This window comes from Cornus florida, unplaced genomic scaffold (assembly GCF_030987335.1).
Source record: "Cornus florida cultivar Cherokee Brave unplaced genomic scaffold, ASM3098733v1 CherokeeBrave_3.0.0_Hap2_Chr07, whole genome shotgun sequence".
NCBI lineage: Eukaryota > Viridiplantae > Streptophyta > Magnoliopsida > Cornales > Cornaceae > Cornus > Cornus florida.
Window position 1 is genome coordinate 26,598,386 of NW_026775577.1, and position 12,356 is coordinate 26,610,741.

Genomic DNA, 12,356 nt, shown 5'->3' on the forward strand with positions numbered 1-12,356 from the left:
CTGGAGTCAGACAAACAACACACACATATATATATACACACACACACGTACAATCTGTCTAAATCGACGTCAAATGAGCCAGAATCACTTCAAATTTTAGATGCACATTTGAGCATCGCATTTAGCAAAAATATATGTGAGACATGTAAGATATCCCACATCGAATTCAATTAGAGAGAATCTTGGACTTCTAAAGACAGATATGTAGCTTCATTCAATAATTTAAATATTTTTTTGTTGGAAGGCAAGCCCTCCATTATAAAGTTGAACAATTATTATATAGTACAATTTTAATTCTAAAACATGAGGTTTGTACTATCAAGCATTATTATTGACATAATTAAGAGAGCAAATAAAAATTTAAGATCAATTCGGAAGGAGAGTGGACATGTTTATGAAGAATCAAGTACTCAATGGTATTTCTGGGCAATCTCAAGCAAACACAGGCTGAGTTCTTTAGGTTTTGAAAGCATGGCCATATGATCAGCTTCAGCAATGTACTTCACTTCTTCAGTTGGGCTATGCTCAATCATCCATTTCTGGAGTTCTTCGTGATCACTTTTGCACACTACATAAGCCCGACTTACCGACCCGAATTTCTCTTCTGTTAGCAGAGATTCCCGGGTCAGGTCACCAAAGAAAAACCCTCTTGGGCCACTTGGCCTTACCAACATCTTGGCTAATTCAATGTCCTGCATACAATGAAACATACAATAGACATAAAAATAAAAAATAAATAAATAAAAAAGACGACCTTTTCCTAGCAATTTATTGGTATGAAATTGTTTTAGACCTTCACCTCGGGTTGGCAGTTAATATAAAATTTAGTTGCCATGAATTCTGGACCAAATAGTATGGATGTTGGTGGTTTTTCTGGGCCCTTATCAAATGTAATTTGACAATCCATCGGAGAGCCTGAAGAGATCAATCTGAAAAACTGTTTTCCAAAACAAAATCATAAAAAATAAAATGCATACAATTCAGAAATGAAAATAGATCGATTTAGTATATATTTTGTAAAGGTAAAGGTAAAAAAAAAAAAAAAAATTGTATCCATCGGTTCCGTTTGGATACACGAGAGAAAAGAAAGGAGACATAGTATTAGTTATGAGAGAAGAAAACAAAGGAAATAATTTATATTCATGTTTGGATAGATATGATAAATAAAAAAAAATTAAAAATTAAAAATAAAATCCTATTCATGTTTGGATATGATAGAAGGAAGAAAACAAAAAAAAAATTAACAACCAAATTATTACTATGCCTTTTTAAATAGACAAGACATAACTGAAATAATAATTTATTTCTTTTTAATTATTGAGGGCATTTTCAAAATTATAAAAATATTATTTAAACACAATCATTTTTCTCCTTATTTTTCTTCTATCTCATTTTAAACCATTCAAATATAATCTATCTCGAAGTCGGGTTTGAAACGGAAACACTTTCTTGGTGAGATTGTGTACATAAAATTCCTTCGGATTCTGTAAGTCCTGTGCATCAAATTAGTCTCTTTTATCGTTGCGGTGATCCGTGGATCTTAATCTATAGGCTTTGGTATCTACTGATCGAATAAGATTGTAAATAACTTCTGTGCTGAAGAGGTGAGGCTGCATATATAAATATATCCAAATCTTGCAAAGACAATTGTCTTATGCACTGAAGTAATCCTATTTATTGTTACATACCGTGGTGGTGGGTGAATCTCAATCTATAATTTATCTACTGATTCAATAAGATTTTCTACTAAAAATTTCTTAAATCAAAGGTAACAATTGTAACAATAAAGCCCTATTAATCCAAATAAGAATTTGAAAATTGATGTCACACACACATATATATAGATATCCCTAAAAGGGGAGATTTTCTTACTTCCTGTAAACAGGTAGCTGGTGGGTCTCTATGATTGGGCATGAAGGCTGCGATGAAAATTGCAACAGAGATCTTCTCAGGGAAGCTCTCCATGGCTAGAGAAATGCAAAAGCCACCATAACTGTGCCCAACCAGGACCACCCTCTCACCATGAGGCAGGGAGGCCATGAAGTCCATCAACGGCTGCACGTACTCGAATAGGGAAGCGATCTCATCAGGCCGCCTCGAGTCCACCCCACTTGCTGCGAGATCCAAAGCTGTGACGCTGTGACCGACTGATTTGAGCAGGGTGACAAGCTTGTACCAGCACCACGCTCCATGGCCAGACCCATGAACGAGAACAAAGTGTTTCCCACTCTCCATTTCTTGTAACGCACAATGGCTAATTTCTTACTTAGAGGGAACAAATGAAGAAATAAGAAGTTAATTTAATTTCGTGACGATTTATGGTCCTCGTGAATTGAATTGGGTAATGTGTGGTTTGTTACTAAGATATATATATATATATATATATATATATTAAGAGAATTGAAAATAAAAAAATTGCCGAGTATATAAAAACTCTGCATTGTTGGATCTTTATTTTTGAATTTCTTAAAATAGTTTTCTAAAGACCTATGAAGCGCGGACACTCCTCCCAGGGGCCCCGTACCCGTGTCGGATACTTTTCGGACACCGACACCCGTGTCCGAGGCTCGGACACGTGTCCGACACTTCTGTAAAGTGTCCAAATATTATTTTTTATTAGACACGCGTGTCCGAGGTTCGGACACACGGTCCGACACTTCTGTGAGACAAAATTTATTTTCTCTCACTCCTCTCAGTTTTTCCTCTTCTTCAATTATCTCTCTTCATGAACAAGATATATATATATATATATATATATATATATATATATATATATATATATTTTAGTTACATGAACAAAACTTTGTGAAAGACTAAAAGTATATATGTTTATTCATATACATATTTAGTTCATTATAGGTATGTCTCTTCTGCACATCTTCTTTTGGAATTTGGATCAACTTTATTTTTCATTTATTTTCTGTTTTGCCTTATCTATATTTTTCTTATAACAGAGATGAAATTATTGAAATTGATTCTGTTCTTTGTTGTTGTTTTATTTTTCTGTACAAGATTCTAGTAATTATATTTTGAATATATATATATATATATATATATATAGGCGTATCCTCGCCGTGTCCGTGTCCTATTTTTTTTAAATTTGCCGTGTCGCCGTATCCGTGTCGTGTCGTACCCGTGTCCCGTATCCATGTCTGTGCTTCATAGCTAAAGACAAACCAATCAGACCATATTGAATATAACTCCTGACCGGCTATTCAGCGTTGACCAAGGGACCAAGACAATGGGCGACCATTGCTCTCTCTGCTGGAGCGCCAAAACCGAAAGCAATCTTTGTTTTCCAAGTCAAATTAGAGTTTTGGACTCAAGTTCCCTAACCTAATTTCAGCTTGAGTGAAAAGAAAGAAGTCTTTGATGGGAGGTTGGAGGATAAGACCTGCACAATTATCCTTAGCTTATAGAGCTGCAACTTGGGTGGGTTTAACCCAAATTAATCCGACTGCAGTTCGAAAATTTTCAAACTTGATTGTGCAAATTGCAATTTGATAGGTACTTGAATCGAAAATTAGGACTTGGTTTCATTTCACATAGCTCGGGTTACTATGTCGGCCAACTTGAAGCCCAACCCAAATTACAAAACTCGACAAACCTAAACTATGAACCTGATTTCATACCTCAAGATTATGCATAGGCGGATTGAGAGGGGGGGCTTGGGTGGGCTTGAGTGCCCCCCCCCCAAAAAAAAAAAAAATAATACATAAATTAGTATAGGAAAATTTAACCCACTATCAAAATAAAACAAATTTTAGTAGTAGTATTAACCCCTCAAATATTAGCCCATCTAAACAAGCCCAAGATTTTAGCTATAATTTTAAAATAAAAGCCCAAGCCCAACCAAACATGCCCAAGCCAAACAAGCCCTAAAGCCTGACTATAGAGAGATCAGAGAGCTCCCTCCAATATATCTAAATTCCTAGTCTTTTATGTAACCGAGACTCTCTCCCTCTAACCCTATTTCAGTATTTTTTTAAAAAAAATTTCAACTCTTTCATCTTTCTATCCCCATTTTTCGTTAGCCCCCCTATTAACAATTCTTGGATTCGCCCTTGAGATTATGGTTGGGGGTTAAGGATTTCATATGGCAAGTTAATCCCGAGTTGAGCCTACAACCCATCTGAGTTAACTTTACTCTCTTAGGCTAGTTTCAACTATATTACGCTTGGAAGTGTTAAATTCATACTTTAAAAAAAGGGTTACATGCAAAAAAAAAAAAAAAAATCTTTACTATCAATATAGTGCAAACAGGTTTCTGTGTGGTATAAAACCCCCTATACTATTAATTTGGTGCAAATAGATCCATGTATAATATAAAATGACGATAATACCCTCATTTCAGTTGAATAAATTAATAAATAAAAATATAGGCCATGTAAAATGACTTTTTTGTCCAATTTGTGTAAAATTGTGTTTGTTTGGGATAAGAATAAAATAAACCTCAATTTGTATAAAATTGGGATAAACTAAACTATAGAAACCTAAAACTGGGTATAATGAAAATCGAAACCTAACAGTCCCTTGTATAAAGACACACTCAACAACGAATTTGAGTGATCGAAGGTGTAGGCACTTTCCAAAGGTGGTGGAATCAAATAGCATTTGATGACAAATCAAATATAGAAAACAATAGTTTGATTGCTGCTAACTCTATGGCTGTCCGATCACAATTGGAATACTCCTCTATTTGTTGATGCATCTGGGATAATCCTCTATCTGTGGCTTACCTTCCATATACTTGAAAAAAATGTCTCTCCTAGCCAATTCCATCTCACCTTTTCTCACAAGCCCACCTTCAATCCCTTCAACCCACTTCACTAATGTCTCTGTGACAAATTATCAAGCTGCCATGGAAGGTAAGCCACAAATAGCGTTTTTTAGGGAGAGAAAAATGACCACCAAAATAAAATTATAATTATAATTACTAAACTAACTTTCAATTTTTTTGCTTTCAAAATATTGAAAATAGAAAAAATTATTGAACACAATTTTACTTTTTATTTCATTTTCTAACCCTATAGAGAGAGAGCAATTTTACTTTTTATTTCAGTTTAGGAAATGGGTTCTTTTGGTTCGGTTTGAATCTCAACTTATAAGATTGTGAACCCCTTCATAATTACGTAGACTGGAAAAGGAGAGGCTTCTAACCATCTTTCTAATAGGATTGAGGCTTGTTTTGAGGCTGACTTTGCGGTATTGAGATCCTTTCTTTAAGTTCCTGAAAGAGATATCCCTTGGTAATAAGTTTGGTGGGGTGGGGGTTATATGCACATATGGGTGAGGGGTAAAATAAGAATTAAAAGGGTAAAATAGGATTTTTATATTTAGTTTTTGTCAAAAAGTGGTCAGATGGGTTTACTTGCACAGTTTTTGAATTTTATGGACTAACATGCATATTTTCAAAAAGTATGGATTAGTTCTACATAAACCCTATATATTAGGGGTTTTTTTTGCACTTTAACCTTAAAAAAAAAAGTGAAAAGACAAAAGTTAGTGCAAAGTAAATTCATTTTTTTGATGTAAATTTTTTACTAAACAACTTCAAACTCTCGCATTCACAATAATGCAAAATCTTATCTATGAGAGACAAAACATTTCTTAAATTCTTATCCTTCTTGTGTATGAGAGACAAAACATTTCTTAAACACTTTCTTGGTGAGATTGTGTACATAAAATTCCTTCGGATTCTGTAAGTCCTGTGCATCAAATTAGTCTCTTTTATCGTTGCGGTGATCCGTGGATCTTAATCTATAGGCTTTGGTATCTACTGATCGAATAAGATTGTAAATAACTTCTGTGCTGAAGAGGTGAGGCTGCATATATAAATATATCCAAATCTTGCAAAGACAATTGTCTTATGCACGGAAGTAATCCTATTTATTGTTACATACCGTGGTGGTGGGTGAATCTCAATCTATAATTTATCTACTGATTCAATAAGATTTTCTACTAAAAATTTCTTAAATCAAAGGTAACAATTGTAACAATAAAGCCCTATTAATCCAAATAAGAATTTGAAAATTGATGTCACACACACATATATATAGATATCCCTAAAAGGGGAGATTTTCTTACTTCCTGTAAACAGGTAGCTGGTGGGTCTCTATGATTGGGCATGAAGGCTGCGATGAAAATTGCAACAGAGATCTTCTCAGGGAAGCTCTCCATGGCTAGAGAAATGCAAAAGCCACCATAACTGTGCCCAACCAGGACCACCCTCTCACCATGAGGCAGGGAGGCCATGAAGTCCATCAACGGCTGCACGTACTCGAATAGGGAAGCGATCTCATCAGGCCGCCTCGGGTCCACCCCACTTGCTGCGAGATCCAAAGCTGTGACGCGGTGACCGACTGATTTGAGCAGGGTGACAAGCTTGTACCAGCACCACGCTCCATGGCCAGACCCATGAACGAGAACAAAGTGTTTCCCACTCTCCATTTCTTGTAACGCACAATGGCTAATTTCTAACTTAGAGGGAACAAATGAAGAAATAAGAAGTTAATTTAATTTCGTGACGATTTATGGTCCACGTGAATTGAATTGGGTAATGTGTGGTTTGTTACTAAGATATATATATATATATATATATATATATTAAGAGAATTGAAAATAAAAAAATGGCCGAGTATATAAAAACTCTGCATTGTTGGATCTTTATTTTTGAATTTCTTAAAATAGTTTTCTAAAGACCTATGAAGCGCGGACACTCCTCCCAGGGGCCCCGTACCCGTGTCGGATACTTTTCGGACACCGACACCCGTGTCCGAGGCTCGGACACGTGTCCGATACTTCTGTAAAGTGTCCAAATATTATTTTTTATTGGACACGCGTGTCCGAGGTTCGGACACACGGTCCGACACTTCTGTGAGACAAAATTTATTTTATCTCACTCCTCTCAGTTTTTCCTCTTCTTCAATTATCTCTCTTCATGAACAAGATATATATATATATATATTTAAGTTACATGAACAAAACTTTGTAAAAGACTAAAAGTATATATGTTTATTCATATACATATTTAGTTCATTATAGGTATGTCTCTTCTGCACATCTTCTTTTGGAATTTGGATCAACTTTATTTTTCATTTATTTTCTGTTTTGTCTTATCTATATTTTTCTTATAACAGAAATGAAATTATTGAAATTGATTCTGTTCTTTGTTGTTGTTTTATTTTTCTGTACAAGATTCTAGTAATTATATTTTGAATATATAATTATATATATATATATATAGATGTATCCCCGCCGTGTCCGTGTCCTATTTTTTTGAAATTTGCTGTGTCGCCGTATCCGTGTCGTGTCGTACCCGTGTCCCGTATCCATGTCTGTGTTTCATAGCTAAAGACAAACCAATCAGACCATATTGAATATAACTCCTGACCGGCTATTCAGCGTTGACCAAGGGACCAAGACAATGGGCGACCATTGCTCTCTCTGCTGGAGCGCCAAAACCAAAAGCAATCTTTGTTTTCCAAGTCAAATTAGAGTTTTGGACTCAAGTTCCCTGACCTAATTTCAGCTTGAGTGAAAAGAAAGAAGTCTTTGATGGGAGGTTGGAGGATAAGACCTGCACGATTATACTTAGCTTATAGAGCTGCAACTTGGGTGGGTTTAACCCAAATTAATCCGACTGCAGTTCAAAAATTTTCAAACTTGATTATGCAAATTGCAATTTGATAGGTACTTGAATCGAAAATTAGGACTTGGTTTCATTTCACACAGCTCGGGTTACTATGTCGGCCAACTTGAAGCCCAACCCAAATTACAAAACTCGACAAACCTAAACTATGAACCTGATTTCATACCTTAAGATTATGCATAGGCGGATTGAGAGGGGGGACCTAGGTGGGCTTGAGTGCCCCCCCCCCCCAAAAAAAAAAAAAATAAATAAATAAATAAATAAATTAGTATAGGAAAATTTAACCCACTATCAAAATAAAACAAATTTTAGTAGTAGTATTAACCCCTCAAATATTAGCCCATCTAAACAAGCCCAAGATTTTAGCTATAATTTTAAAATAAAAGCCCAAGCCCAGCCAAACATGCCCAAGCCAAACAAGCCCTAAAGCCTGACTATAGAGAGATCAGAGAGCTCCCTCCAATATATCTAAATTCCTAGTCTTTTATGTAACCGAGACTCTCTCCCTCTAACCCTATTTCAGTATTTTTTTAAAAAAAATTTCAACTCTTTCATCTTTCTATCCCTATTTTTCGTTAGCCCCCCTATTAACAATTCCTGGATTCGCCCTTGAGATTATGGTTGGGGGTTAAGGATTTCATATGGCAAGTTAATCCCGAGTTGAGCCTACAACCCATCTGAGTTAACTTTACTCTCTTAGGCTAGTTTCAACTATATTACGCTTGGAAGTGTTAAATTCATACTTTAAAAAAAGGGTTACATGCAAAAAAAAAAAAAAATCTTTACTATCAATATAGTGCAAACAGGTTTCTGTGTGGTATAAAACCCCCTATACTATTAATTTGGTGCAAATAGATCCATGTATAATATAACCGATATATCTATATAGATCAGAGAGCTCCCTCCAATATATCTAAATTCCTAGTCTTTTATGTAACCGAGACTCTCTCCCTCTAACCCTATTTCAGTATTTTTTAAAAAAAAATTTCAACTCTTTCATCTTTCTATCCCTATTTTTCGTTAGCCCCCCTATTAACAATTCCTGGATTCGCCCTTGAGATTATGGTTGGGGGTTAAGGATTTCATATGGCAAGTTAATCCCGAGTTGAGCCTACAACCCATCTGAGTTAACTTTACTCTCTTAGGCTAGTTTCAACTATATTACGCTTGGAAGTGTTAAATTCATACTTTAAAAAAAGGGTTACATGCAAAAAAAAAAAAAAATCTTTACTATCAATATAGTGCAAACAGGTTTCTGTGTGGTATAAAACCCCCTATACTATTAATTTGGTGCAAATAGATCCATGTATAATATAAAATGACGATAATACCCTCATTTCAGTTGAATAAATTAATAAATATAAATATAGGCCATGTAAAATGACTTTTTTTGCCAATTTGTGTAAAATTGTGTTTGTTTGGGATAAGAATAAAATAAACCTCAATTTGTATAAAATTGGGATAACCTAACTATAGAAACCTAAAACTGGGTATAATGAAAATCGAAACCTAACAGTCCCTTGTATAAAGACACACTCAACAACGAATTTGAGTGATCGAAGGTGTAGGCACTTTCCAAAGGTGGTGGAATCAAATAGCATTTGATGACAAATCAAATATAGAAAACAATAGTTTGATTGCTGCTAACTCTCTGGCTATCCGATCACAATTGGAATACTCCTCTATTTGTTGATGCATCTGGGATAATCCTCTATCTGTGGCTTACCTTCCATATACTTGAAAAAAATGTCTCTCCTAGCCAATTCCATCTCACCTTTTCTCACAAGCCCACCTTCAATCCCTTCAACCCACTTCACTAATGTCTCTGTGACAAATTATCAAGCTGCCATGGAAGGTAAGCCACAAATAGTGTTTTTTAGGGAGAGAAAAATGACCACCAAAATAAAATTATAATTATAATTACTAAACTAACTTTCAATTTTTTTACTTTCAAAATATTGAAAATAGAAAAAATTATTGAACACAATTCTACTTTTTATTTCATTTTATTTCATTTTCTAACCCTATAGAGAGAGAGCAATTTTACTTTTTAAATCTCAACTTATAAGATTGTGAACCCCTTCATAATTACGTAGACTGGAAAAGGAGAGGCTTCTAACCATCTTTCTAATAGGATTGAGGCTTGTTTTGAGGCTGACTTTGCGGTATTGAGATCCTTTCTTTAAGTTCCTGAAAGAGATATCCCTTGGTAATAAGTTTGGTGGGGTGGGGGTTATATGCACATATGGGTGAGGGGTAAAATGAGAATTAAAAGGGTAAAATAGGATTTTTATATTTAGTTTTTGTCAAAAAGTGGTCAGATGGGTTTACTTGCACAGTTTTTGAATTTTATGGACTACCATGCATATTTTCAAAAAGTATGGATTAGTTCTACATAAACCCTATTTATTAGGGGTTTTTTTTGCACTTTAACCCTAAAAAAAAAAGTGAAAAGACAAAAGTTAGTGCAAAGTAAATTCATTTTTTTGATGCAAATTTTTTACTAAACAACTTCAAACTCTCGCATTCACAATAATGCAAAATCTTATCTATGAGAGACAACACATTTCTTAAATTCTTATCCTTCTTGTGTATGGATATTTCAGAGCAATATCAAGCAAACATAGACAAAGTGTTTGGCTTCAAAAAAGCGGGTGCCGATTCCGATGGAACCGGATGGGCGTGCCAGGAACTGCAGTAGTTCCAAAGTGAGATCTAAATAATATTCCAGAAGGATTACTGCGGGACCAGGCGATTGTGATGAGGTTGGAATGACCACCTCAGGGTTCTTTTTGCCTTTGATAAAGGACTTTGGGGTAATTAACTGGCTAGGAAGAAATGAACTACTTGAGAAAGTAATTGACTGGAAAGTAATATTATCTAATGTAAAGTAAAGTGCAGGACTTAGACTAAACATAATGAAATTGCATTGCAGTGTAAAGTAAAGATTATATTGAAATGCATTTTTGGCGTTAAGCAGACCTTCTAAGTTACAATATTATGCCCTATTTATAGAGTTTAGTAATGGTAACTTGCATGTAACCACTTGCTTCTTAAGCTTCCATGTGTCCCATGACTTTGCATGTAACCGCATGTAACTGCTTGCTTCATTGGCTGCCATGTGTCCCAAGACTTTCCATTGGAACGTCATAGTACCTTTCCATTGGACCGACCAGCTTCTTAGGCTGCCATATGTCCCATGACTTTGCATGTAACCACTTGTAACCGCCTACTTCCTAGGATGTGTCCCATGACTTTGCATGTAACCACTTGTAACCACTTACTTCCTAAGCTGCCATGTGTCCCATGACTTTGCATGTAACCGCTTGTAACCACTTGTTTCCTTGGCTGCCATGTGTCCCAAGACTTTCCACTGGAATGTTGTAGTAACTTTCCATTGGAATCGACCAACTTCTTAGGCTGCCGTGTGTCCCATGACCTTGCATGTAACCGCTTGTAACTGCCCACTTCCTAGGATGTGTCCTATGACTTTGCATATAACCACTTGTAACCATTCACTTCCTAGGCTGCCAAGTGTCCCATGACTTTGCATATAACCATTTGTAACCGCTAGCTTCCTTGGCTGCCATGTGTCCCAATACTTTCCACTGGAATGTGGTAGTACCTTTCCATTGAAATCCACCAGGGTAATCTCCTACTGGAAAGTGGAAAATAAGGGTGTAAACATAAAGCTCTTTGGGTTTTGAAAGCATGGGCATATGGTCAGCTCCAGCAATGCACATCACTTCTTTAGTTAGACTTTTCTAAATCATCCATCTCTGGAAGTCTTCCTTCATACTTTGATCTTCTTCGCACACTACAAAAGGCCGATTGACCGACCTGTATTTCTTCTCTGTTAGCAGAGATTCCTTGATCAAGTCTTCAAGGAAAAACCCACTTGGCCTTGTTAACATTTTAGCTAATTCAATGTCCTGCATATATGCAATAATATGTGAATGCACATTAACAAAACTGTTCTTTGCTAATTATTTGTGTGAAATTGCTTGTAATACTAACCTCTGGTTGGCAGTTATTATAAAGTAAATTTGTCAAGGAATCTGGACCTATGATTAAAGAAGAAGGTGGGTTTTCCAGGTTTCCATCATATGAAAATTCGCCATCCGTGAAGGAGTCTGGCAAAGTCCTTCTGAACACTTGTCTCATAAAACAAAAGACGTAAATAAGTAAATGGATATATTTTTAGAATTCAATTACATGCAGTAAATTTATGTTGCGTTTGGGAGTATCAAATTGGGGGCTTGGATTTAGAATTGGAGCAAATTCGGTTACAACTTGGAACAAAATTTATTCTAATTTCGAGCACAGGTCGTTAATTCAGTGCTCCCAAACATAACATGAAATATTATACTTGTTCCAAACATAGCATGAAATGTTATACCTGTGGAATCACGAACAAATAATAAACAATCACACAAGAAGTATGAAGTTGATGTTGTTTAGTAAACCCTTTTATGTCAACTAGTGAGATGTGATCAATTATTTATATAATCTTCATAGCAATACAAAGTAAAAAATATCATACACTAGATGAACCTGAATCTTGTCCAGTACACCTTTGTGTATAACATATTTTTCTGTGCAATTTAATAAGTATGCAACTCCATGCAATTGCAACCTATTAAATCGACTTATTATGTAGTGTTACATGGTGATGTAATATTTTTCTAGGTAAATGTGTTTGCAT

The 12,356-nt window shown here is 35.4% G+C and overlaps 2 protein-coding genes across 3 annotated transcripts; both read right to left on the reverse strand.

Annotated features, from left to right (window-relative positions):
- Positions 1 to 205: 205 nt before the first annotated feature.
- On the reverse strand, positions 206 to 2,334 carry LOC132266870 (methylesterase 10-like). 2 transcript variants are annotated; one of them, XM_059767877.1, is made up of 3 exons: positions 1,873 to 2,327; positions 800 to 937; positions 206 to 692 (listed from the first exon to the last, which is right to left on the reverse strand). In XM_059767877.1, exons 1-3 carry the CDS (start codon positions 2,233 to 2,235, stop codon positions 411 to 413), a joined length of 783 nt encoding a protein of 260 aa, XP_059623860.1. In that variant the 5' UTR covers positions 2,236 to 2,327; the 3' UTR covers positions 206 to 410. The 2 variants fall into 2 exon arrangements, with proteins under 2 accessions (XP_059623860.1, XP_059623861.1); XM_059767878.1 differs by lacking the exon at positions 800 to 937 and having other exon boundaries at positions 1,873 to 2,334.
- Positions 2,335 to 5,661: 3,327 nt separating this feature from the next.
- LOC132266872 (methylesterase 10-like) lies at positions 5,662 to 6,538 on the reverse strand. The gene has a single exon (XM_059767879.1). The coding sequence runs from the start codon at positions 6,448 to 6,450 to the stop codon at positions 6,040 to 6,042; it is 411 nt and encodes a 136-aa protein (XP_059623862.1). The 5' UTR covers positions 6,451 to 6,538; the 3' UTR covers positions 5,662 to 6,039.
- Positions 6,539 to 12,356: the final 5,818 nt, after the last annotated feature.

Bases quoted from the DNA above. Each gene is read 5' to 3' on its own strand.
- LOC132266870 (XM_059767877.1), bottom strand. From the start codon at position 2,235: ATGGAGAGTGGGAAACACTTTGTTCTCGTTCATGGGTCTGGCCATGGA. The intron at 938-1,872 runs GTAAGAAAATCT...TTTGGAAAACAG, and splicing joins CAGCTACCTGTTTACAGGAA to TTTTTCAGATTGATCTCTTC. The intron at 693-799 runs GTGAAGGTCTAA...CATTGTATGCAG, and splicing joins ATATTAACTGCCAACCCGAG to GACATTGAATTAGCCAAGAT.
- LOC132266872 (XM_059767879.1), bottom strand. From the start codon at position 6,450: ATGGAGAGTGGGAAACACTTTGTTCTCGTTCATGGGTCTGGCCATGGA.